The sequence below is a fragment of the Panthera onca genome, chromosome B2, assembly GCF_046562875.1.
Source record: "Panthera onca isolate mPanOnc1 chromosome B2, mPanOnc1 haplotype 2, whole genome shotgun sequence".
NCBI lineage: Eukaryota > Metazoa > Chordata > Mammalia > Carnivora > Felidae > Panthera > Panthera onca.
Genome location: NC_138343.1, coordinates 89,576,813 through 89,604,253, shown reverse-complemented (window position 1 = coordinate 89,604,253; position 27,441 = coordinate 89,576,813). Strand labels below are relative to the sequence as shown.

Genomic DNA, 27,441 nt, shown 5'->3' with positions numbered 1-27,441 from the left:
ATTGCAGAGACGATGTATTTAACAACTTAAGTATTGCAGGGGTTCTAGCCAATACAAGTAGATACACAGACCAATAAGAACAGATACCAGCTGTAAACAACCAGTACCAGGGAATACTGAGTAAATATCAGCAATGTTCAAAGAATGCACCACAATAAGGCATGATAACATATGCATACTATCACAGTACACTGTTCTGTAATTTCCTATTTACATATCCCCTCTGGTAATCTGTGAGGCCATTATGGACAGGGAGTAGTAATATTCACCTGAAATCTTATGGTGCATCAATTCTTGTTGCAAAGAAGGCCCCAATAAATTTTTTTAAATTAAGTTAAAGAAAAGCTGTGTTCACGGAACTGCCTCAACAATTCATTAAATAAATCACGTCCTATTCCTTCACAGCTTTAACCACTGGAAATTCTTGAACAATGAATTCACTTTATTCATCCTGTTGGAACACCTCTGCTGAACTTTTGAACAAATCCTGCAATAAAGAGATTGCTTATCAAACCCTCAGCATTGTGGATACAATTATCCTCCCTTCTATGATTGGGGTTATCTGTTCACTGGGGCTGGTTGGCAACATCCTCATTGTATTCACTATAATAAGGTAAGATCTTCTTATTCTTTTCCGTAATTTAGGCACATTCTATACTCCCTAAATGAATCTCTTTCCCTCTACAGGATTTTTCTTAATGAAATCGGTTTGGAAATATTTGGTTAAGATAATTAAACAGGATTCTACAGATATTTTCATCATGTATTAAGTAACATCTGAGTTGTAAAACTCAAAATGAAAAGACCTAAGCCAATGCTTCCTGCTGGGTTAGGGAATTTTCTCAATCTTAGCACCATATCAGATCACCTGAGGAGCTTTTAAAAATCTTAATACAGGGGCGCCTGAGTGCCTCAGTCAGTTAAGCATCTGACTCTTGGTTTCAGCTCAGATCATAATCTCCTGGTTCATGGGTTCAATCCCCATGTCGGGCTCCATGCTGACATCATGGAGCCTGCTTGGGATTCTCTCTCTCTCTGACCCTCCCCTGCTCATTCTCCCTCTCTTTCTCTCTCTCTCTCTCTCTCTCTCTCTCTCTCTCTCTCTCTCTCTCCCCCTCATTCCCTCCCTCTTTCAAAATAAATAACCTTAAAAAAAAAAACTTAATACATAGTTTCATCCTAGACTAACTAATTCAGAATCTCTAGAGGTGGAGCCCAGGCATGGAATAAAACTTCAATGCAACCATTCTATTTTCTGGCAATAAGAGTTATCCTAACAAGTTGCCCTGGTCGGTTGATGAAAGAGACTCTTTTTCACTCATTTGAGCAAGAGAGATACTCTACCTGATCACCCAAAGATTCAGGCAGTCATAGATGGTAGGCTCTTCCCTTCAGTGTAGACTATCCCCATGTAGGCCAAACTGAGAGATATCTGTTCCCTAGTACCTCCTGCCTTTGCTTCTCATCTCCCACCTCCTTCAGGTAATTTCCTCGTTCCTCTCAAACCCAGGGCATAAGGTTCAGCCTGGAAAATAGGAATAGGTTACTTATTTCCTATGGGTTTTGACACAAGGATTCAGAGTTCGTGTACATGTGCCCCATCACTACTTGATATTTTTGCTATCCTGATTATTTTCACATTTAAGTTTTACTTCTTTTAATCAATATAAGATGTTAAATTTAATTATCCTGGTCTCCAATCATGCTTATAACCACCATAAAAAAAATTGTCCATGTTCCTATATAAGAAAACACTTTTGAGAGTAACACTTAATAATAGTGTTTTCAGCATATTAACATATAATTACACCAATCTTTTGTGTAGCATATTACACTTACAAAGCACAGTTGTAAACCCACTTAATCCAAAATAGCAGTACAATTACTATACCCATTTAGGCAAAGAGACTTAGGAGAGAAAATAACTTGCCCAGCATCACACAGTTAGTGACAGTCCTGGCATTGAACTCAGATCCCAAGATCCAGAATTCCCATGAACTCAGATTCCAAATTCTAGGTTATTTTCTCCACATTAATAAAAACAAGCAGAGGAGCCTGGGTGGCTCAGTTAGTTGAGCATCTGACTCTTGATTTTGGCTCAGGCCATGTTCCCAGGGCCATGAATGGAGCGCCGTGTCGGGCTCCATGCTGAGTGTGGACCTGTTTAAGATTCTCTCTCTCTCTCCCTCTGCCCCTCACCCAACTCGGGTGCTGTAAATATATATATATAAATAAAACCAAAAGGGGCTGCTGGGTGGCTCAGTCAGTTGAGCATCCAACTTCAGCTCAGGTCATGATCTCGAGGCTTGTGAGTCTGAGCCCCACTGGGCTCTGTGCTGACAGCTCAAAGCCTGGAGTCTGCTGTGGATTCTATCTTCCTCTCTCTCTGCCCCTCCTCTGCTCGCGCTCTCTCTTTCAAAAGTGAATAAATATTAAAAAATAAATGAAAACATATAAACAAGTCACCAAAACTAGAAAGATGGTTGGATTTACTATGTACATAGAAGAATTTTCACAGAATCAATTAAGAGCAAAAGCAACCCAGAGGATGGTGATGCAGATGACTTTCACTATTCCGGAGAAAGTTCATAACTGGTCACATTCCCCAGGTGGCTTCTTATCAGCCAGCCCACTTGCAATTTTTTTTTTAATGATTGCCTTTTTTTTAAACTTTATTTACTTATTTTGAGAGAGAGAGAGAGAGAGAGTGTGCAAGTAGGGAAGGGACAGAGAGAGAGGGAGACAGAGAATCCCAAGCAGGTTCGGCACTGTCAGCAGTGTGGAGCCTGACACAGGGCTTGAACTCATGAACTGCAAGATCATGACCTGAGCCGAAATCAAGGGTCAGATGTTTACCAACGGAGCCACCCAGGCACCTCTCAAATTTTTATTGTCATTATCTCTGCAGTTAAGTGTAGCACATCAACGGTATTTACACCATCCATAATTGAAGATTTATTTGGTATATTAGAATTCTACTCTTAATGAATTCAAGCATTTCTTATTGTGTCCTGTAAAGCCATTTGTGAACATCAAGCATTTTAAAATAATTTTTTAAGTGCTGTAAGTAGTTCAACTCAATACATATTGCTAATACCTATTGCAAACCCAGCACTAAGTGTTATACAAATACGAAAGAAATGCGGTAGCATCTGACTCTAAAAAGTTCAAAGACTAGCAGAAAAGCTAAGATTTAAACACATAAAATAATTTGAAAAATAATACAAGACACTAAAAACAATCAAGTGAAAAAAAAAAAAGATGCTTCAAATATTAAGTTCCAGGAAGGAAAACAGAAGTAATCAGATATTCTCCGGAAGCATCAAGGAAGCAATAGTGCCAAGTAGAGAGTTTATAGTCAGAAACGGGAATGTTTCTCGCTCTCCCCTGTTTGCCTGTTGCTCCTGCCCACTTCTCCTTCTATCTTCCCTCATACCCCTCAGGATCTTTACTGTCCTCTCCCAGAGATACATATAGGATGTCTCACATCCATAGAGCCCCACAGGTGAGAAATCAAGTTATCATGTGTTGGCCCTACAGAAATGGTTGCATTTTTTACAGGCAATTTTTATATGCAGAGACTCTTCAGTGTTAGATTTCAGGCCCTGTGACAAGCTGTTGAAGAGATATTTGGGGCTGGAAAAAATTCTTGGTTCCCCTCTAATTACACCAATAGACAATGGCCTGATCTTATCTACTTAGCTGGAGACAAAGCTGGAAAAAAGAATAAATGTGGAATGTGAACTCTTCTAAAAGTCAGTACTTGAGCTATAATTCCTGGAAACAAATTCTCAACATAAAGCAAGTAATCATTTAACTGGAAAAAAAAAGAAAACCTGAGCCATCATACTGACCAATTTATTTGCAATGGTTGTGAAAAATCTGTTCTTTCTTCTTATCATTACCATTTTATAGATAATATGTGAGAAGATACGTTAATGGAGCTTTTAAGATGAATCTTTTAATCTTTCAAAAAAAATTTGGGAGCAACTTAATTTTAATTTTTATTACTAGGACTTTAATATTTTTCTTTGTAAATTGCTGTCCAAAAATGTATTAGTCTTTCAAAAATCATTTGAAAGTAAATTAATTTTAATTTTTTTCTTGGCTTGGAATTTATCTAACACTTTGTTTTTGGAAAATTGCTCTCCAAAAATTTTAAGGCAATTTGTATTAATATTTTCATCATGCCTTGCCATGATCTTTTATTTGTTACCTTCTTAACAGATGGGTGGCTTAATTAAAATATTAAGATTACACTAAAAATAAGGAGAAGTAGATACATTTAAAGAAGATTTAGTGACTTTTCCATTTATGATGAATATTTGTATCAGGAGAGGATGAACAGAACTGAAAGTCAGTAAGATCATTAGCGATACTAGGAAACAAGAAATGAACTAACTTCTGACTTTGCCAAAGGAAGACTAAAAACATATAAGAAAAAAAATAAGTTTAAGAAATATGGAGTTTCCAGAATAAGAGGTTCTATGTGGCCATTTTAAAGAGTAAGAAGCAAATTGTGCATTAGGAAGGTGACTATAAAGTAGTGAAGCCAGATCATTACCAGTTGGTCACACTTTAAATTCACAGCAGGTCAAAAGAAAGCCAGATTAGAAAATGTAGGAGGGAAACTGGGCCAATTATAACACAATCATTTCCCCCTTTTATTCTTCAGTAGGAGACTAGTGAACTCAATCCCATTACACAACTCTGCTCCACAGTCATAGTGGGCCCTGGGAAGCTACTTCCATAAAGGGGAGGATGTTCTTCTCCATCAGATCCCTACCCCCACCTCCTGAACACATCTTTCACCTGTCGACTGACAGTCTACTGGCAGAGACTCTCTAAGGGATGCCCTGTTTCCTGATAAATAAAAAGTCCTTGTTCTGTCATTCCCTGACACTGTCAAGTCAATGAATTCATACTAAATCATGAATTCTGAAACACCTTACTTTTAGCCCTCCCAGTGGTATCTACATTTTATACAGAGATTACAAGAGGGTCAGTACATTAACCTGAAGCAATATTAAGAATCTAATACTCTTTTTTTAATTTTTATTTATTTTTGAGAGAGAGCAAGAGCACATGCACATGAGTGGGGAAGGGGCAGAGAGAGAAGGGGGACAGAGGATCCAAAGCAGGCTCTACACTGACAGCAGTGAGCCCAATGTAGGGTTCAAACTCACAAGAGATCATGACCTGAGCCAAAGTCTGACGCTGAACCCACTGAGCCACCCAGGTGCCCCAGGAACACAAATGATCTAATGGTGGAATACCAGTTGCTAAAACAGACAGGAAGATTAAAAAGTTAGAATAAGACCCCTTCATTTTTTCTACCCAGCTTAAATCATAACTACTGGTTCCCTCTGACCCAGCTCTCAGCCGTTCTCAGAGTGTCAGCCATATGTAAGTTCTTGTTGGAGTTAACCATACTCTTGCTGCACACATATCCTATATTTCAGATGCTATAGAACCTTTCAACCACATCTGTTCACCCGACGTGGAAAGTTGTTGGAAGAGCCTCATTGCAATGGTCCAATGAGCCAAGAAAACTCTGGAATCTAAAGGGGTTGAATGTCTTTTCCTAGGACATAAGGAGGGCACAGAAATGAAAATGGAATTGCCAATTAGGTTCTCTTTCAACTGTATCCCACTATGTATCTAGAGCAGCATTGGCAAGTATGTCATTCTACTCTCCCATTCCAAACTCTCCCATTCATACCAGTCATCTCTAATCTGTGCACAGATCTGTCCTGTAAGTAGTGACCGTGCAAAGATTCAGAATTCTTCTCATCACAGTGCTTCACAAAATCACTACTAATACATTGGGGTTTTTCCATAAGTGGGATTTAATTCAACTAGAGTTAAATGTCAGACATCAACCCGAAGATACACAAAAGCAGGAAGCTTTGGGGATACCTGGGTGGCTCAGTCAGTTGAGCATCCAACTCTTGATTTTGGCTTAGGTCACGATCCCAGGGTCCTGGAATCAAGCCCTGAGTCAGGCTCTGCACTGACAGCATGGAACCTGCTTGGATTCTCTCTCTCTCTCTCTCTCTCTCTCTCTCTCTCTCTCTCTCTTTCTCTCTGCCCTTCCCCTGCTAGCTCTTAATCTCTCTCAAAATAAATAAACATTTAAAAATAAAATAAATAAAATTTTTAAAAATCAGGAAGCTTCTACCATGTCCTACCACCATCTCCCACCCTAACACCACCACCCCTCTCCCAGCCCTGAGCTGGATGGAGAAAAGAAAATAGGTAGTTTTATAGACCCCAGGAATCTAGACTGCCTCGTGGGAGCTGTAGCCATAAAGGGATCTGGGATAATGGAATTGAGGCTATAGGAGGAAGATGGGGCCATGGAAGATGTGCAGCCACTGCCAGAGACGCCAATAGCTTAAAAGGATAAGAAAATGTCTTGACCCCTCCTCTCCTCCCACCCTCCAATTTCCCTCCAACAGTGCTTCCTACTGGCCAAAACCAACCAAAAGCCAGTTGGCAAGGACACCTAGGAACAAAGCTGGAGAAGAGTGGGAAAAGGATTTGAAAGCAAGTTGATCAGCAAAGCAGCCTCCCGCATGTGTGGTGTTATGTGTTTTATTTAATCCATAGCATATGTTGTTATTTATGACCATAAAATGTAAACATGTTATTAACAGTCATACTACTGTTTAAACACAAATAATAGTTATACTACTATTATCCAGTAGATAATCATTGTAATCACTTGGCATGATTCCAGCATATTTCTAAACAAATGTTGAAATAAATTACTTAAATGTTAAATAAATGTATGCTATATACATAATTGGGACTTTTTTACTTAATCAGTATGTTTCCCTTTTGATTAAATATTCTCACAAACTATGATTTGTAACAACTACATAATTTGTTGTAAGGTACTGTGCAATACCATAATTTATTTTATCATTCTCCAAATTAGTGAGCATTAGATACAGCCATGTTAATCATATGGAAAACATGTTAGCTAAAAGGATCACTAGTCTACATTTTTTATTTTAAATGTTTGAGTCATGACAGAAATTTAATGAAGTCTGGCAACAGAAAATCTGGAGATGAGTTAGACCTAAAAAAAAAGAATGCAAGTTGTATAGGTAGAAATTTTACAATCTCTCCTTAATTTTTTTAAAATTTCTATGCTGTCACTCTTACCACAGAAAGCAACGATAAATATAATGTGTTATTTTTATTGCCCTATCTATCATCTTTTGCCCAGATCATCATTTGCTTCAGAATTCTCTTTTTCTATACAGAATATCACCTAGAAACACTTTATTTAATTCATTTTAATTGCCACTTAATGGCTTGCACTGTCCTCCACAATGGTACTACCATAATTCATTATCAGTTGATGATGGGTACCTGTCTAGAGAAGAGCAAGGGCTGTGAATCTAATTGCTGCAATTAGACCCTAAGCAACCACTTAGAGTTTATATCCTAATTCAAGTGGAAATAACATCTGTTTATAGGCTAAAATTTATGGGGGATTTTATGGTGTTTTGCTTTGTTTTTTGTTTTTTGTTTTTTTAATGTGGAACTCTTTCTACCTGACCTCTGGGAGCTATTCTCCTCCCCTGTCCCCTCCCCATCTCCCACTGCCTGTGGCCTGGTGAGGACAGAGGATGAGAGACCAAGGACAGTCACTTGGCTGATCTTTTGGTTGACATCATCTTTTCCTCAAATCTCTTCTCATTCTGGATCTTTCTGATATGAGTCACCAACCTGCTGGGGACAGGGAACCAACATGCTTTATAGTGTCATCAACCATGCCCCAAGTGCGGTTGCTGAGTAAGTATTCGATGGCAGTAACTTCCCACACAGTGTGTGCTTGCCAGGATCTGGAGAAAGCATCCTCTCTGATTTGTTGCACACAAGGATTTTATGGCTTAGAAATAAAGTTCACAGGCTGTAGAATTTTCAGCTCATGGATAATAAAGACACACATTAGCTTCCAAACCACAGAGCAAAGCCGTGTATTCAGAGTGAACTAGCAATTGTGGCATAATCTTAGGGCTAATTTTTATGTGCTCTGTACAGTCTTATTTGTCCTCAGTTCAGATGCCACTTCTGCCAAGAAATCTGCTTTGACTGTCTCCAGGGGAGGGTGCAGGGGCCCCTTTTGTGTGCTCCTTGAGCTTGCTCTAGCTTTCTCTCACCACACTGCAGTGATCTTCATGTATACACATCTAGACTACAAGCTCCTTGATGTTAGAGGTTATAGATTATTTAGCTTTGCAGCCCCAGAGCACAATATGATGCCTGATACATAATTGGTGCTCAATAAAATCTTTGTTGAAGTAATGAATAGCATCTCCCAAATAAAGATGTTACCTTTTTATTACTGAATGTCCTAACACCTTGAAGATAGGGACCAAATGAATTTTTTCAATGTTTATTTTATTTATTTTGAGAGCAAGAGAATGCACACACATATGGGAGGGGCAGAGAGAGGGAGAGAGAATCCCAAGCAGGCTCTTGTGCCATCAGCTTGGAGTCCGATATGGGGCTCCATCTCATGAACTGTGAGATCATGACCTGAGCCAAAATCAAGAGTCAGAGCCTTAACTGACTGAGCCACCCAGGTGTCCCATGGAACCAACTAAATTTTAAATTTAAATTTCTGCCCTTAGAAAATTCTTTTGCCTACAGAGAAGAGAGCCACATCTAGACAGCATCGAATGCACTCCCCCCAGCAGGGGTCATGAGATTATTCTCCATGCCCTCTAACAGTTTACTCTTCAGATTTCTTCTCCACACTGTCTGGATTTCATGATCTTAATTCATAGTCTTTGCTATTGGGTTAGATATTATTGGAATATTTCTAAGTAATGGTTGAAACTTTTTAACAATGATCTGTTAGTATATGACTTAAGCTTCAGTGGGGAAAAAAAATGCATTGTATAATGCAAACCACTTATTTTCCCTGTTCAGCTGTTTTTGGTGGCAGGGGTAAGTAAGAAGTAAGCCTTTTGCCTGATGGAGCTTGGAACTGGTATAATTTGTTTCTATGTAGAAATTACCCCCCAAAACTTAGTGGTTTGAAACAATCAACATTTATTATCCCACACAGTTTCAAGCGTCAAGAATCCAGAAGCAGCTTAGCTGGGTGGCTCTGGCTCAGGGTTTCTCATAAAGTTGCAGTTAGCTGTTCTCCAAGGCAACAGTCATCTTGGTGGGAGCTGAAGCATCTACTTCCAAAGTAGCCTACTCACATACCTGGAAGACTGATGCTGGTTGTAGGCAGGGGGCCTCAGTTCCTCTCCATGTGGATCTCTCCAGAGTTGCTTGAGTATCCTCCCAAGATGGTAGCTGGCTACCCCGGAGAAAGTGATCCAAGAGAGAGCAAGGAGAAAGCCTATAATGCCTGTATGCTCTTATGTCACACATTGTCATTTCCACCATATTCCATTTGTGAACAGTTGGTTACTAAGTTTAACCACACTCAAAAGGAGATAATTAGGCTCCATCTTTTGAAAGCAGTATCAAAGAATTTGTGGACATATCTTTAAGCCACCACAGAAAGTTATCAGGTATATAATTCAAAATGTTTAAGTACACACAAGACTAGACATTCATACATGAATTTGTGTAGGTTTTCCTTTAATTTCTTTTAAAATTCATTTAGACAATTAAAAATTTGTAACAGGTGGCATAAATTGAACAAGGTGCATAATTTCAGTATCAATCCTCAGTTTCCCTGCTTTTCTTTCAGGTCCAGGAAAAAAACTATTCCTGACATTTATATCTGCAACCTGGCTGTGGCTGATCTGGTCCACATCATTGGAATGCCTTTTCTTATTCATCAGTGGGCACGGGGAGGAGAGTGGGTGTTTGGGGGCCCTCTCTGCACCATTATCACATCCCTGGATACTTGCAACCAGTTTGCCTGTGCTTCCATCATGACTGTAATGAGTGTGGACAGGTAAGTGATGAAACTCTGAAATGACTTAACATAATTCAGAAATGCTTGTGCTTTCCCATGTTTATCCCAGTTTAAGCAACATCTGCTGGTTTGTAACAGCAAAGTTCCTCTTACTTTGCTTATTTCATTGTAGGACTTCAGAATATTTTTTCCAACTTTCATAGAATTATATTTTTAATGGAAATTTTAAAACACTAAAATCTTTTTCCTATTCATTCTTTACTTCAGTATTATTTCTAATTCACTGCAAGATAAAAAATATCTTGAAATCATGAAATGTTAGAAACAAGAATGAGTGCCCCCCATCATTCTTGCATTAAGGAAACTGAGGCCCCAAGAAGTGAGGGTATTTTCTGAAGGCACACAGGAAGTCAATGGCAGAACTGAGAACTGAAGTATGTCTCCTTACTCTCTGTCCAGGGCTATTTTTGGTATGTTCAATGTCTCACAGACTCTTGTTATCACCTGGCAGTTTGAAGGAATCTAGGAAATAAATTTGGGCTCCTGGATAGCTATGAAGAGACATTGCAGTACCAGGAAGACCATATTTTACATCTTTTACACCCATCATTATATGAGTTAACACAAATGCTGATATTTAATTAACATCATTAGAAATGCATTAGACTGTGACCTGGAATGTACCATAGCCGTATTCACCAACCATATAAGCTAATGTTATTCGAGGAGATGACAGTGATGGTGAGTACTTATGGAGCCAGGGAGTGGTGGAGCCCAGTTCCAAGCTGTCTCTAGAGATGGCAGATGGCTCATAACAACTTTATCATCTGACCTCTTCAGGAAGCAGGCAAGCTAGGATGTCCCTGCAATATCTAGATGCAAGGACCTCCAGACTAGGTCTTAGCAACATTCCCCAAATAGAAACAAGCCCTAAAGATACAGTAACATGCAAAACAGGAATGGTCTCAGAGAACAACTCACTTAAAATCTCCATCCACCTTCTTCCCATACCTACCCCAACCCAGCATACTTGACCCCCTCTTGCTCTGATCTACTTTTTCTTTCTCCTTTGTTTCCAATATATTATATAGTATAATTTGCTTTTTGTTTGGATGTGTGTGTGTACTGTTTATTGTTCAGTTTCCCCTACCCCTCAAATGTAAATTCCATGAAGTCAGGGTCTTTGATCACTAATAAATCCCAAGTGTCTATGTGACAGTGCCTGGCATATAGGTGCTCAAAAAATACTGACAAATGAATGACTGTCAGTCTTGAGTGCTATGTTAAATTTCCCTGGGTCCTTCCAGGACCTCTTCCTGAGCTCTGCCTCTTTTTCCACTCCATGTGTGTCTTTGGGGTGAGGATGTGATGATCAGTTTTTCAAATGAAAAAACAAAGGAATAGTGAGGTTCATAGAAATCATTCAGTGGATCATTATTCAGACATGAATAATGATGGTGATGTTTAATGCACTTTTTATATCCTACTGCATTTCTGCAAAAGAATTCTCAAAATATAGATTGTGCTTCTCAATTTATAATTAACAGCACATTTAAAAATCAATGTAGGGGGGCGCCTGGGTGGCTCAGTCGGTTGGACGTCTGACTTCAGCTCAGGTCACGATCTCACAGTCCGTGAGTTCGAGCCCCGATCGGGCTCTGGGCTGATGGCCCAGAGCCTGGAGCCTGCTTCCGATTCTGTGTCTCCCTCTCTCTCTGCTCCTCCCCCATTCATGCTCTGTCTCTCTCTGTCTCAAAAATAAATAAACGTTAAAAAAAAAAATTAAAAAAAAAAATCAATGTAGGTCTGTTTGGTTCATCTGATGCCAGCCATTGCTGACAATGTCTTGGGTAAAGCCTGGTGAGCTTGGCCGCTGTTCCATCGCAGGGTGAGGGTGCAGCAGAGGACAGGCCCACTGAAAGAAAGCAATCTAAAGCACAGGTATTACCAGTCATAAGCACAGGTATTACCAATCATAATCCCATTCTCAGAGATAATAAAAGCCTATTCAGACCCTGTACCCTGAAGGCAGGAGAGTTTTTGGCTTTTTCTTTAAAGAAAGGAAATTGTACCTCTTCTGTAAACCTCTTACTGCAAATAAAGTGAATGGACGTGGTCTGCACTGGAACAGACCAACTGTATACATTCCCTAATGTTCACCGGTTCTTTTCTGTGAGTGTATGTGTACATGTGCATGTGTGTCATATATATGAATGTCACTTTTTAATTTTTTCATTCTTTTTTTAATGTTTACTTAGAGAGTGAGAGAGAGAGAGAGCAAGTGGTGAGGGGCAGAGAGAGAGAGAGAAAGACAATCCTAAGCCGGCTCCACGCTCAGCACAGAGCCCAACATGGGGCTCAATTTCATGACCATGAGATCATGACCTAAGCCAAAACCAAGAGTTGACACTAAACTGACCGAGGCACCCAGGCACCCCTTAATGTCACTTTTTTAGTCTAATGGACACAGTATGCTAAAATTTTATTTTAGAATTAAGGCACTTGAATACTTACCCTTCTCTCTGTCCTCACTCTAGAGATTACATGGCCAGAGAGAAATTAAGAGTCTGTAAAACTGAACCTTTTCCTTCTTGGCATTTCTTATGGTTCCAACTGTACTAAATGCATAAAACTTCAACAAAATCTGAGATTTTGTAAAACAGAAATGGAGTTTTCTTTGCAAGGCCATAACCATGGCATTGGCCATGTCAGTGCCAAGAGTAAGCCTTATCACTTACACATTTAAGTCATTTTAAATGTTTATTTATTTTTTGAGAGAGAGAAAGCACATACATATGCACATGCAAGCAGGGAACATTTAAGCCATTCAAGTATTGCCAATTTAACAGATCAGAAATTTCAAATGCATTTGATAATTTCTCTCCTTCTTTCTCTGATTAATAATAACTACAGGTGTGTGGAATATTTCAATAGTAGGTTCCTACTTCCAAACAACACCCATATTTATTCTTCCAATCCATGAGCACAGAATTTTTTTCCATTTCTTTATATCTTCTTCAATTTCCTTCATAAACTTTCTATAGTTTTCAGCATACAGATCTTTTACATCTTTGGTTAGGTTTATTCCTAGGTATTTTATGATTCTTGGTGCAATTGTGAATGGGATCAGTTTCTTTATTTGCCTTTCTGTTGCTTCATTATTAGTGTATAAGAATGCAACTGATTTCTGTACATTAATTTTGTATCCTGTGACTATGCTGAATTCATGTATCAATTCTAGCAGACTTTTGGTGGACTCTATCCGGTTTTCCATGTATAATATCATGTCATCTTCAAAAACTGAAAGCTTGACTTCATCTTTGCCAATTTTGATGACTTTGATTTCCTTTTGTTGTCTGATTGCTGATGCTAGAACTTCCAACACTCTGTGAAACAACAGCGGTGAGAGTGGACATCCCTGTCGTGTTCCTGATCTCAGGGAAAAAGCTCTGTTTTTCCCCATTGAGGATGATATTAGCTGTGGGCTTTTCATAAATGCCTTTTAGGATATTTAAGTATGTTCCTTCTATCCCAACTTTCTTGAGGGTTTTTATTAAGAAAGAATGCTGAATTTTGTCAAATGCTTTTTCTGCATCGATTGACAGGATCATATGATTCTTATCTTTTCTTTTATCATTGTGATGTATCACATTGATTGATTTGTGAATATTGAACCAGCCCTGCAGCCCAGGAATGAATCCCACTTGATCATGGTGAATAATTCTTTTTATATGGTGTTGAATTCGATTTGTTAGTATCTTATTGAGAATTTTTGCATCCATATTCATCAGGGATATTGTTAAAATGTCAATACTACCCAAAGCTATCTACACATTCAATGCAATCCCAATCAAAATTGCACCAACATTCTTCTCAAAGCTATAACAAGCAATCCTAAAATTTTTATGGAACCACAAAAGACCCCGAATAGCCAAAGTAATATTGAAGAAGGAAGACCAAAGTGGGAGGCATCACAATCCCAGACGTTGCCTCTACTACAAAGTTGTAATCATCAAGACAGCATGGTACTGGCACAAAAACAGACACATAGACCAATGTAATAGAATAGAGACTCTAGAATTGGACCCACAAAAATATGGCCAACTAATCTTTGACAAAGCAGGAAAGAATATCCAATGGAAAAAAGACCGGCTCTTTAACAAATGGTGCTGGGAGAACTGGACAGCAACATGCAGATGAAACTAGACCACTTTCTTACACCATTCACAAAAATAAACTCAAAATGGATAAAGGACCTGAATGTGAGACAGGAAACCATCAAAACCCAAGAGGAGAAATCAGGAAAAAACCTCTCTGACCTCAGCCACAGCAATTTCTCACTCGACACATTCCCAAAGGCAAGGGAATTAAAAGCAAAAATGAACTATTGGGACCTCATGAAGATAAAAAAAAAATTTCTGCGCGGCAAAGGAAACAATCAACAAAATTAAAAGGCAACCAGTGGAATGGGAAAAGATATTTGCAAATGACATATCGGACAAAGGACTAGTACCCAAAATCTATAAAGAACTCACCAAACTCCACACTCGAAAAACAAATAATCCAGTGAAGAAATGGGCAGAAGACATGAATAGACACTTCTCTAAAGGAGACATCCAGATAGCCAAGAGGAACATGAAAAGATGCTCAGCATCACTCCTCATCGGGGAAATACAAATGAAAACTACACTGAGATACCACCTCATGCCAGTCAGAGTGGCTAAAATGAACAAATCAGGAGACTATAGATGCTGGAGAGGATGTGGAGAAACGGGAACACTCTTGCACTGTTGGTGGGAATGCAAACTGGTGCAGCCGCTCTGGATAACAGTGTGGAGGTTCCTCAAAAAATTAAAAATAGATCTACCCTATGACCCAGCAAAGCCCTGCTAGGAATTTACCCAAGGGTTACAGGAGTGCTGATGCATAGGGGCACCTCTACCCCAATGTTTATAGCAGCACTTTCAACAATAGCCAAATTATGGAAAGAGCCTAAAATGTCTGTCAACTGATGAGTGGATAAAGAAATTGTGGTTTATATACACAGTGGAATACTACTTGGCAATGAGAAAGAATGAAATATGGCCTTTTGTAGCAACATGGATGGAAATGGAGAGTGTTATGCTAAGTGAAACAAGTCATACAGAGAAAGAAAGATACCATATGTTTTCACTCTTATGTGGATCCTGAGAAACTTAACAGAAGACCATAGGGGAGGGAAAGGGGGAAAAAAAGTTACAGAGAGGGAGGGAGGCAAACCATAAGAGACTCTTAAAAACTGAGAATAAACTGAGAGTTGATGGAAGTTGGGAGGGAGGGAAAAGTGGGTGATGGGCATTGAGGAGGGCACCTGTTGGGATGAGCACTGGGTGTTTCATGGAAACCAATGTGACAGTAAATTTCATAAAAAAAAAAAAAAAGAGAGGTACATTAAAAAATCAATACCAAAAAAATTTTGTAAACATCCAAAATATTAAATGTATATACCTCCAGATGAAAGCTGCCTAAACTCTCATAGATGGCTACTTTTGTAAATATATTCTCTAGAACATCAAAAGTCAGTAAGTAGGAGCCAAATCCCCCATTCAACAAATATTTATTGAGTATGACCATAGGTCAGGAACTATGCTGGATACAAATGATACAAGAGCATTAAACTAATAGTCAAGGTTCCTGCTTTCCTGGGGCTTCCATTCCCGAGATGTAGACAGACATTAAGTGAAGAGTCACACAGCAAATGTGTGTTTCCACACAGTGATACATACTAGGAAAGAAAAGCAGAGTTCCCCCACCATCTGCATTTATAGTCATGGGCCCTTGTATAGAGTAAGTAGTCAAGGGAGGCTTCTCTGAGACACATAGACTATTTTTTTAAATAATATTTTAAGTTTATTTCTTTATTATTGAGAGAGAGAAAGAACACAAGCTGGGGAGAGGCAGAGAGAGAGGGAGACAAAATCTGAAGCAGGCTCCAGGCTCTGAGCTGTCAACACAGAGCCCGATGTGGGCTCAAACCCACAGACCCACAGACCATGAGACCACGACCTGAGCCGAAGACAGACACTCAACCGACTGAGCCACCCAGGCGCTCCGAGACACACAGACTATTAAATGGAGACTCAAAGGAAGAGCAAGAGGAAACAGAGGGAGATTCTTCCAGGCAAGTAAGACAGCATGCACCTGGCCTTGAAAGGGGAGAGAGCTTAAAGGAAGGCCATAGTGAGACTGGAACAAGCTGCAGCCTCAGTGACAGGCAGGGCCAGGTGAAGAAAGACTTGGCAAATAATGGTAAGAATTCTGAATTTTATCTGAAAGGAGATGGAAAACCAGTGAGGGGTTTTCAGGTGGGAGAAGGAGGGTGTTGGGGTGAAGATACAATCAGAGAAGATTCCCTAATCTATTGATGCCATGACTCCATTATCCTTTCATCCCAGACAAAATGATGGTTGGGCTGCTGTACAATCACTACCTCGTGATTGTACACGAGGGAGGGAGGGGTCCTTCTCTCCTCAGCCACAGGTAATGAAGATGCAATGTGCAGGAGAGGAGCAGCTGGGGTACCCTGGGCCACAAACGTCTCCCTGAATGCCAAGGGGTCCCTTAACTAAGTGTCCCTTAAAAAGTTCTGCCTCTCATGCAAAATTGAAAGAACAGGGAACAAGCAATTTTTTTTTATTTTTAGAAATCTTAAGTAGCTCTACAAAAATTAAATAACCACTAGAACATGTTTTACATTTATTTGATGTGTATGGATACTGCCTTCCAACACCCCCACCTCCAGCAAAACTGTGCTTTCACAGATAACCTTCCTTCTGGGTCTAGGCTGTTTCTCACCTTTTAGCTTTCAGTTGGCTCTGAAACATTCTTGGACTTGCTGGAGAACCAAATATATTTAATATGTCAGGACTTCAAGCTTCATTAATGATTATGCTTTTTTTCTGAATTAAAAATGGGGAGGAAAAAGAAAAGAAAGAAAACCCCATCCCCATGAAATTAGCCCATTTCCCCTCTTTGGCCTGCAGCCTAAATTCCTGGAAATCTGCATTGTCTGCACTAGTCATGTTGGTTTATCATCACTGTGATTCCCACAGACTGCTTTCCAAGAGCCTGGGGCCCCCACTGGAAAGTCATCTGGGCAGAATGCCTGTCCCCATGGGCCAGAACCTCATCCTGCCTGGGGACTCTCCTACCAGCCAGTGCACTTGCCTCCTTCCTGCCTCCATGTCAGTAAATCCTACTGGGAAGAAGGCCCCTCTCCCCTGGAGGAAATCCCCGCTCAGAAGCAAAGTTTTCCAGAACCCAGCCTACATAGGAAGCACTTTTGTAAAGACAGTTTTCACAGGGCAGAATTTTACCATTATCAGTGTGTTCGGGGAAGTGACAGCTATTTCAGTGAGTGGTTTATTCAGACTTGCAGGGTCAAGAGTTGTTTTCTCTACAGGTACCAGCCAGCTCTTAAAAAATAGAACTTTCTTTTACCCTGATAGAGGTGTGCTTCAGGGAAGATAATAATACTAATAATTTACTCTTGTCATGAACCTTTCATCCTGGCAGCTCAGCGTTTTATTGATTGTTCCCAAACCCTTCTTAACTGGCTTTGCAGGTACTTGGCTCTCGTCCAACCATTTCGACTTACAAGTTGGAGAACGAGGTACAAGACCATCCGCATCAATTTGGGCCTTTGGGCAGCTTCCTTTATTCTGGCATTGCCTGTCTGGGTCTACTCGAAGGTCATCAAATTTAAAGACGGCGTGGAGAGTTGTGCTTTTGATTTAACATCCCCTGACGATGTACTCCGGTAGGTTGTTAAAACTTAAGAAAAATAGAGTTGAATTAAGTTGTGAAGTGCTTCATCCTCCTTGTCAACACGTGGGCAGCTGCACACAGTGTCCTTGGGGATCCTCTAAGGGGCAGTCTCCCCGCTTCGCTTTCTGCTTTCCACAATCAAGTTGGTAGCCTGATTTTAAGGAGGGGGTAACCTTTAGAAAAAGATTTGGAGTTTAATTATGTAGCCTCAGTGGACACAAGTATATTTAAATATGGATTTTAAAGATCCATGGCAACCAGACACAGCAGGAATGCAAAAATCAAGGGAGGGGCAAAATTTCCAAAAGGGTCTAGGCGTTACCAAGATTCCAACCTTAACAGTGTGCCCCTGGAGTTTGGTTTAAGTTTGCCCTCCCTCCCAAAAGATATATTCAAGTCCTAATTCTTAGTACCTATGAATGTGACCTTATTTAGAAATAGGGTCTTTGCAGATATCATCAAGTTAAATGAGGTCATACTGGATTCGAGTGTGCCTTAAATCCAGTGATTGGTGTCCTCAAAAGGAGAGTGAGGTTTGAAGAGACACAGAGAGGAGAGAGCCTGTGAAGACAGAGGCAGGGACTGGAGTGATGTGTCTACAAGGGAAATAACACCAAGGATTGCCAGAAACTACCAGAGAGGCATGGCATAGATTCTTCCTCAGAGCCTCCAAAAAAAACCCAACCCTGCCAACATCTTAATTTCATACTTTTTTTTTTTTTTGAGAGAGAGAGAGAGAGTTGGGGAGAGAGGAAAAAAAGAGAATCCCAAGCAGGCTCTACGCTCAGCAGACCCCAACTTGAGGTTTGATCTCACAACCATGAGATCATGCCATGAGCTAAAATGAAGAGTTGGACACTTAATTGACTGAGCCACCCAGGTGCCCCTTAACTTCTACCTCCACAACTGAGACAATAACTTTCTGTTGCTTTAAGCCACCCAGTCATTTGTTACAGCAGCTCTGGGTAACTAACAAGGCAGCCAATACGGCTTATTTCTCACATTTTAATTTGAAAAGAAAAATTAAGTCAAAAATTTTTGTTCGAAATTTTGAATATATCCTTGGAGTCTATGACTAAAATTTTTTGACCGCCTACTACAGGCTATGTATTGTGCTAGGTGCTTTTCACATACATTATCTCCAGTCAATTTGGAACATTCCTTTTTCCCATCTACCACTTGTCAAATAGGTGAGTCATTTCTGCGTCATGTAGTCACAGCCCAAGAGGGATGGAGGCAGAGGCCCTTGCAAGGCTACAAATCCAGTAACAAAAATCTCCAGAGGACCACAACATCAGTAGGAGTGATTGTTAATTCATTATTTTCTCCCACCAGCACTGGCAGCACTCACAGACAAAAACCATCTGCCAATCTAAAGGTGAAATGATATTTAATCACTGGTGGCTGACAGATTATTCATATGAACCCCAACCTGTCTAACAGAGCAGCACAACCTGAGATGTCTAGAGGACTCAGCCTGTGTCAAAGAAATAATAATGATTATTTTGCACCAGCAGCTGCATCTGCTGGTTTTGGTTGGTTATCATAAGGGCAATCCTGAGGTTCTAGCCTCTGTTGTTACTCCCCAGAATTAAGTTCTTATGGTGAACTGAGACTGGAACCAATGTGTGGCTTTCAGTGTCCCTCTGCTCCCAGGTGCTCTCCCTGTGCCACCCTGTGCACACCTACCCAGTGTGGGCTGCCTTCTTTCACCAACACCAAGCTTCTTCCAGGCAGGAGGATACCTGGAATCCATGCAAAAATGGAATTGGCTTACCTGAGAATTTTCCCCAGGGGATCTCAAGGAAAAGACTGGCTCATTTCACAACAGGCCCTTTGAGAGGCCATCGGGGTCTTGATTACAATGGTGGGCTGTGCAACTCAACTCTCTTGTGGGTTCAAATCCCACCTCTCCTACTTACTAGCTGGATACCCTCAGGCAAGCCACTTAACCCCTCTGTGCCTTAGTTTGCTCTTCTATAACAGGAGAATACTAATGGCAATTGTAATCAGGCATTGAACAGATTCAATGGATTAAAATATGTCAAGTACTCAGATCAGCATATACTATATAATAAATGCTACTTGCTGTTCCGTATTGTTGTAGATAACACTAAAGATAATGGTAATAATATGTATTCTCACCTGTTTGTACTCAGTAGTGCTGGGCTTGGCTAGAGAACAGATGAGCACCATTGTTGGCAAATAATGAAGAGCAAGACTTCTCTACATAAAAGCAGCAAAGATCCTTAACTCTTCCCCCAAAGACTTTTATCCTGAGCCCTGAGAAATTAGAAAATCATGCCTCATAAACTGTAAAAGCCAGTTCCTGGCAATATGAATGTAACAGCCATGTCTTCTCTCTCTCTCATTTTACAGGTATACACTTTATTTGACAATAACAACTTTTTTTTTCCCTCTGCCTTTGATTTTGGTATGCTATATTTTAATTTTATGCTATACTTGGGAGATGTACCAACAGAATAAGGATGCCAGATGGTAAGTATTTACCCTATTTTGTTTTATTTGTTGAAAGAACAATTCAGAGATCCTAAGACATCCACAACAGAAATTTAAACAACAATCACTTGAAACATACCACATTTAGACATACGGGCATTAATGTTTATATGAGGCATTTTCTGAAACAAGATATGTTCTGAAGCTGCTATTTGAGGACCTCCCAGTGATAAATCTTGCGATACTAATGTTATAGTTTCATAAAAATCTAAACAGAACTCAATATACCATTAAAAGAATATTTTTATATTTGTTATCAACGTTACTTAAATGTTTTGTTTGTACACTTTGAAGAGTTGTGTACATATGGAAATATCCTAGATGCCATGTATAACTTTCTAATTTTGTGCTTAATCTTTTAATTTGGAGGAAAAGAATCTCATTAATACTTGAATATTTAGGACGAGATTAATTAGGACTGAATAAAACCAAAGATTTACCTTAAGACAATAGACTTGGGAAGAAACTTTAAAAATAGTTGTCAGTAAAACTGTATGAATAAATCTAAATTATTTTCTACTTGAAACTGTCTATATCAAGTTAAGTAAGTCAGTGAACACATAACATGTTGGATTTTAAGACAAATATTAAATTTTGTCTTTAGAATAGATTACTGTATTTTGGAAAGACAAGATCACTAGATCTCCCACACATCACCCCCTCTTCATCCCCTTTACCTATTTCACCCATCCCCCCACCCACATCCTCTCTGGCAACCAACAGTTTGTTCTCTATATTTAAAAGTCTTGGGGGGTTTTTCCCCCTTTAAAAAAAAAAAAAAAAAAAAACGTTTACTTGTTTGAGAGACAGAGAGAGAAAGAGGAAGTGAGATAGAGACAGAGAGAGGGAGAGAATCCCAAGCAGGCTCTTTCACTGTCAGCTTGGGGCCTGATATGGGGCTCACAAACTGTGAGATCACAAACTGTGATCATCACAAACTGTGAGATCATGACCTGGGGCCAAAACCAAAAGACAGATGCTTAACTGGCTGAGTGCCCTAGTATCCCAAAGATTTGGGACCACTGTGTTATCATTTTTATTTGTGTCCACATTTTTTTATTTCCTGTTTGATTTCTTGATTGACCCACTCATTATTTAGTAGCATGTTATTTAACCTCCATGTATTTGAGCTCTTTCCAGGTTTTTTCTTATGGTTGATTTCTAGTTTCATAAGTATATGGTTAGAAAAAGATGTATGATATGACTTTGATCTTTTTGAATTTGTTGAAACTTGTTTTATGGCCTATTCTGGAGAATGTTCCATGTGCACTTGAAAAGAATGTGTTTTCCACTCTTTTAAAATGGAATGTTCTGAATATATCTTAGATCCATCTGGTCCAGTATGTCATTCAAAGCCACTATTTCCTTGTTGATTTTCTATCTGATCTACCCATTGATGTAAGTAGGGTGTTAAAGTGCCCTATCAGTGTATTCCAATCAATTACTTCCTTTATGTCTGTTAATAGTTGCTTTATGTATTTGGGTGCTTCGATGTTGGGTGCATAAATATTAACAATCGTTATATCTTATTGGATTGTTCCCTTTATGATTATGTAATGTCCTTGTTTGTGTCTAGTTACAGTCTTTGTTTTAAAGTCTATTTTGTCTGGTATAAATAATGCTACCCCAGCTTTCTTTGTACTTTCATTTGCAAGGTAAATGTTTTTCCATCCCTTCACTTTCAATCTGCATGTGTCTGTAGAAATGAAATGAGTCTCTTCTATGCAACATATAGATGGGTGTTACTTATTTATCCATTCAGTCACCCTATCTTTGATTGGAGCATTTAGTCCACTTACATCCAAAGTAATTATTGATAGATATGTACTTACTGTCATTTTCTAATTTTATGGTTGTTTTTGTACTTCTTTGTTCCTTTCTTCTCTTGCTCTCTTCTCTCATGGTTTGATGGCTTTCTTTAATGATGTACTTGGATTCCTTTCTTTTTTAAATTTTGCATATCTATTACGGGTCTTTGATTTGTGGTTATCATCAGTTTATATATAACATCTTATGCATATAGCAGTCTATATTAAGTTGATGGTCACTTAAGTTTGAACCCATTCTAAAAGCACTAAATTTTTATTCCCACCTCCCCAGTATTTTAGGTATATGGTGTTATAATTTACATTCTTTTATTTTGTGAATCCCTGGGCTGATTTTTATAGATATACTTATTTTTTCTGCCTTTCTGCTTTCTACTTTTCTTATTCCTACTTTCAGTTTTTCCTTTACACTCAAAGAATCCCCTTTAATATTTCTTAGGAGGTTGGTTTACAGGTGATGAATTTCTTTAACTTTTGTTTGAGATATTCTTTATCTCTCCTTCTACTCTGAATGATAGCCTCACTGGACAGAACATTTTTGGTTGCAGGGGCTTTTTCTTTCAGCACTTTGGATATATCATGCCACTCCTTTCTTGCCTGCAAGGTTTCTGCTAAAAAATCAACTGATAGCCTTATGGCACTTCCCTTATATGTAAATGTTTTCTTTTCTCTTGCTGCTTTTAAAATTCTCTCTTTATCACTGTTTTTGCCATTTTAATCATTATGTGTCTTGGTGTGGATCTCCTTGGGTTGATTTTGTTGGGAGCTCTCTGTGCCTCCTATATCTGGATGTCTGTTTCCTTCCTCAGATTAGAGAAATTTTCAGCTATTGTCTCTTAAATAAATTTTCTGCCCCCATTTCTCTCTCTTCTCTTTCTGGGATCCCTGTTAATACAAACGTTATTTGTATGCTTGACTGCATCGTTGACTTCCCTTAATCTATTCTCATTTTTTATTATTCTTTTTCTCTCTCTCTCCTGTTAAGCTTGATTTCTTTCTATTATTCCATCTTCCCGATCACTGATCCATTATTCTGTTTCCTCTATTCTACTATTTTATACTCACTTTGGTAGTACAAATATCTTTATTCTGCTATTAATTCCCTCTACTGTTTTTTTTTAATTTCAGTAATTTCTCAAGTCCAGTGAGTATCTTTATAACCATTACTTTAAATTCTCTATCAGGCATATTGCTTATCTCCATTTCATTTGGCTCTCTTGCTGTGATTTTGTCTTGTTCTTTCATTTGAGATCTATTCCTCTGATTCTCATCTTGTCTAGCACTCTATGTCTATTTCTATGTGTTGGGGAAATCAGCTACATCTCCTGCTTTTGAAAGTGATGTCCTAATGAAGAAGGGGTTCTATAGTGCCCTGCAGTGCAATGTTCTCTGTTCATCAGAATCTGCTGCTTCACGGGTGTCTCCTATGTGTGTTGCATGTGCCCTACTATTATGGCTGAACTGCATTTGACTTCAGTCCAGTCATTTGCAATGGCTCTCTGTTGGTGGTGGGCAGAATTTGGGTCCTGTATTGTTAATGGATCAGTATGGGGCTATTGTGGGCTTGAGTTGGGTCAGACCACGCATCTGCCAGAGATGCAATAACATCAAACTACAGGGGACTCTCCCCGTGTTGTCTCCTGAGAAGCTTTCATTGGTGGTCAGGGACTATAGTCAGACCAGATGTCTGCCCCCAGTCCACTGCTGGAGCCACAGTGAAACTTCTGTGTGTGGTTATCTTCTTCTCTCTCCAGGACAGAGTCACTTTGTTTTTGTTTTTGTTTTATTTTTTAATGTTTTTTTTTTTTGAAGAGAGAAAGACAGAGTGTGAGGGGTCAAGGGACAGAGAAAGAAGGAGACACAGAATCCAAAGCTGGCTCCAGGCTTTAAGCTGTCAGCACAGAGCCTGATACTGGGCTAGAACTCATGAACCACAAGACCATGACCTGAACCGAAGTCAGACACTTAACTGACTGAGCCACTCGGGCACCCCAGACAGGAGTCATTTTGGAGTGACGCTGGCCACTGGCAGGGCTGCTTACACACTGCCAAGCTTATGGCAGTGCTTTGGATGGGCTCCAGCCAAAGGCATATTGGAGGAGGCAGGTCTGCAGGAGAACGTGGGGGTGGGGTACACTTTTAGCAAGCTAGGTAGAGAGTGTTCATGCTGGTTCCCCAGGTGTCCATGCTCTTTTATTCTTGGATAAGTCTCCTAATGATTTCTGCCCCTCCAGCACATGTTCTGAGATTAATAAATAAATCACAGATATTTTTCAAACTGCTGCTTCTGTGCTGTATCTATGAGGGACTGTGGTTGTGCTGTCTCTTTAGGGGTGGGAACTCAGTTTCCTTCCGCCCTTTAACTCTCCCAGAGATGAGCCTGCTGATTTTTAAAGTTCCAGGTATTAGGCCTCACTGATTGTAAAAACTTGGGAAGTTAAGCCCCTCTGGTTTTAAATCCAAATGTGGAGATTCGTCTTCCCAGTTCAGATCCCCCCTGCCTAGGATGTCTAGTGTAGGCTCTGCTCTTCTGCCTTCTTCATGCTTGCAGCTTCCTGCCCTCCTGTGGACAGCCTTACATGTCAGTTTTGCTCCTGACCACACCTTTGCCCTTCCTACCATTTGTGATGTGGCCTCTTCTCTATGATTAACTTTGTAGAGTCTGTTCTGCCAGGTTTTGGGTCATTTTCTGGGTTATTTACAACTGATATGGGTGTTATCTAGTTGTATCTGTGAGATGAGGTGAGTTTAGGATTCTCCTAACCCACCATCTTCCCTGGAAGTCAAATAGGTGATCAATTTAACCATGAATCAAAATCTGTGGCAAACTCTGGTGCCAAAGGTTTAGGTGTTTTATTGACCCATGACATTTTTTCCCACTTAGCTTCCTGAAATTCTCTGGAAATGTTGCATTCCCATTTAGAATGGAAAAGGGAAGCAGCCACAGTTATAGAAAAATAATTTAGCTTCTAAATGTATCACAGGCAGCTGAGCTGGGAAGACAGTTGAAATGGAATCACATGGAGTATTAAGCCACTGACAGTTGGAGATGATGCTTGAGCCCTTTTAAGACCATTCTCCAAAACAGATCACTTTGTTCCCAGCACTTTCCTCAGAAATGCAAAGAGCATCTTATGAAACAAATCTCATACTGTCCAATTACCCCTCAAAATGCAAATTAGAGGAATGATGGTGCCTACTCAGATAAGCTGCAGAAGAATCATTATCTTACAAAGATTTTCAGTTGCCGTGCTTTTTTTTTAATCATTCCCTGGGCTTTTTCATCTGCTTCAACTACATCCCTGGGACATTTCTATTAAATATCTAAATATAACATGATAAAACTTGGGAAATTTCAAATTTTATCTGGAATAATTTTAAATTAATAGAAAAGTTCCATAAATAGTACAGAGTTCCTATACAGTCCTCACTTTGTTCCTCCATGAATATACTACCCTGCCATGATGCATTTGTCCAAGCAAAGAAAATGGCATTGGTACATTACTACTAACTAAACTCTACCCTTAATTGGATTTCTCCAGTTTTTTCATTAAAGCCTCTTTCTGGCCCAGGATTCAATGCAGAATACCACATTGCATTTAGTTGTCATGTCTCCCCAGTCTCCTCTAGTCTATGAGAGTTTCCTGCTCTTTCCTTGTTTTTCATGACCTCGAGGGTATTAAGGAGTACTGGTCAGGTATCCCATAGAATGTTCCCAATCTGGACTTGCCTGATATTGTATCACAATTAGACTGTAGTTATGTGCTTTGGGGAAAGATCAGTTCTTCTCATCACAACACATCAGGGGGCTCATGGTAACTGCATGACATCTCTGTTAATGAAAGCTCTAGAAAATCACTGCCCCATAATTTCTATGGTTGTTTATGTTCTGTCTATCCTGATGCTTCCTTTGTAGTCATAATCCCGGTGTTCCAAAGCAACGAGTGATGAAGCTGACAAAGATGGTGCTGGTGCTGGTGGCAGTCTTCATCTTAAGTGCTGCCCCCTATCACGTGATACAACTGGTGAACTTACAGATGGAGCAGCCCACGCTGGCTTTCCATGTGGGTTATTATCTCTCCATCTGTTTCAGCTATGCCAGCAGCAGCATTAATCCTTTTCTCTACATCGTGCTGAGTGGAAATTTCCGGAAACGCCTGCCTCAAGTGCAAAGGAGAGTGACTGAGAAGGAAATCAACAATATAGAAAATACCTTGAAATCCAGCTTTTAGGAGAGCACACGTATCACCAAAAGTCTAGATAGGCTTGTCTATGTTATTGGTATTATTAGAAAGAGCAGGTGAAACAGTGTGCTTATGTCCATCCTTCCTGTGTATTTGTGACTCTCAGTAGCATGGAATGGAAGTGTAACCATTCAAATGCAATGAGTTTAATATGCTAACTTTAGTAAGATGTAAAATATTTGTTCACGTTGGGAGTATAGAAAGGGATAGTCTAAGATCCCTGAGCTCCATGGTTATGGGTGTTACTTCAGCATATTATAAACTAGTCACTGATAAAAGGGCCATGACTATTGACTGAAAATTCACGAAGGAATCTGGCCTTGCCATCCATACTTTGGCTTCACAACAATAGTGCTCTTGAGATTCCTAGGAGGGAAAAACCTTATCAGGAAGTCTTAAATTTGGCCATTTTTTATCTACAAAATTTCATATGATTCAATCTAATGCCTTCAATAATCAGCTCCATCTGTTAGCATAACAGTTACCATGTATTGAACATATGCAATATGTAAGGTTACATGTAACAAACCCATGAGGTAAGTATCAACCCAATTTACTTAGGCTCAGAAAGGTTAAATGATAGGCTTGATGTTGAGCAGCTTCATAACAGCTGGGCTAAAATCCAGGTCTGCCTGTTTCTGTACTTTTAAAGCACACCTTGGCAACCTGTACTATCATACTGGAGAGTGTCAATTATTTGGGAGGGGGGAGGATTTGCTTTCTCCTACAGTGCCATAAGAAAAGAACTGATTAAGAAATTGGTTGATGGTTTAAGAATATTCTTTTGCATTTAGCTTTGTTCTCATGCTTATGAATTACAGAAAGCAGTACATGCGTTTTAATAAGAGTATTCTTCAGGATGTGAGGCATACACTCAGATACATTCTCTTTAGGTTACAGTATGTTTGCTCAAGAGTACAAAAGTAATTAGCCCTTAAATGTGTACATGTTCATTATAGCTACCTTTTCTTCTTTGGGTTTGTATAAAACATGCATTTTGTACAGAAAGAAAAGAAAGAAATGATTTTAAAGCCTGTATTCTCAACAAAGGTAAACACTGCTATTTTATTTGTGGATGAAATCTATAAACCCACCCACTTCATCTAAATTCATAGAATCACTTGCTCCATGAATGTCTTAA

At 39.5% G+C, this 27,441-nt stretch overlaps 1 protein-coding gene across 1 annotated transcript; it reads left to right on the top strand.

The window, feature by feature from the left end:
• Nucleotides 1-422: 422 nt before the first annotated feature.
• On the top strand, nucleotides 423-27,441 carry MCHR2 (melanin concentrating hormone receptor 2). Its single transcript, XM_060614525.2, has 5 exons — nucleotides 423-613; nucleotides 9,734-9,943; nucleotides 17,508-17,702; nucleotides 20,090-20,209; nucleotides 25,973-27,441. The coding sequence occupies exons 1-5, from the start codon at nucleotides 432-434 to the stop codon at nucleotides 26,286-26,288; spliced, it is 1,023 nt and encodes a 340-aa protein (XP_060470508.1). The 5' UTR covers nucleotides 423-431; the 3' UTR covers nucleotides 26,289-27,441.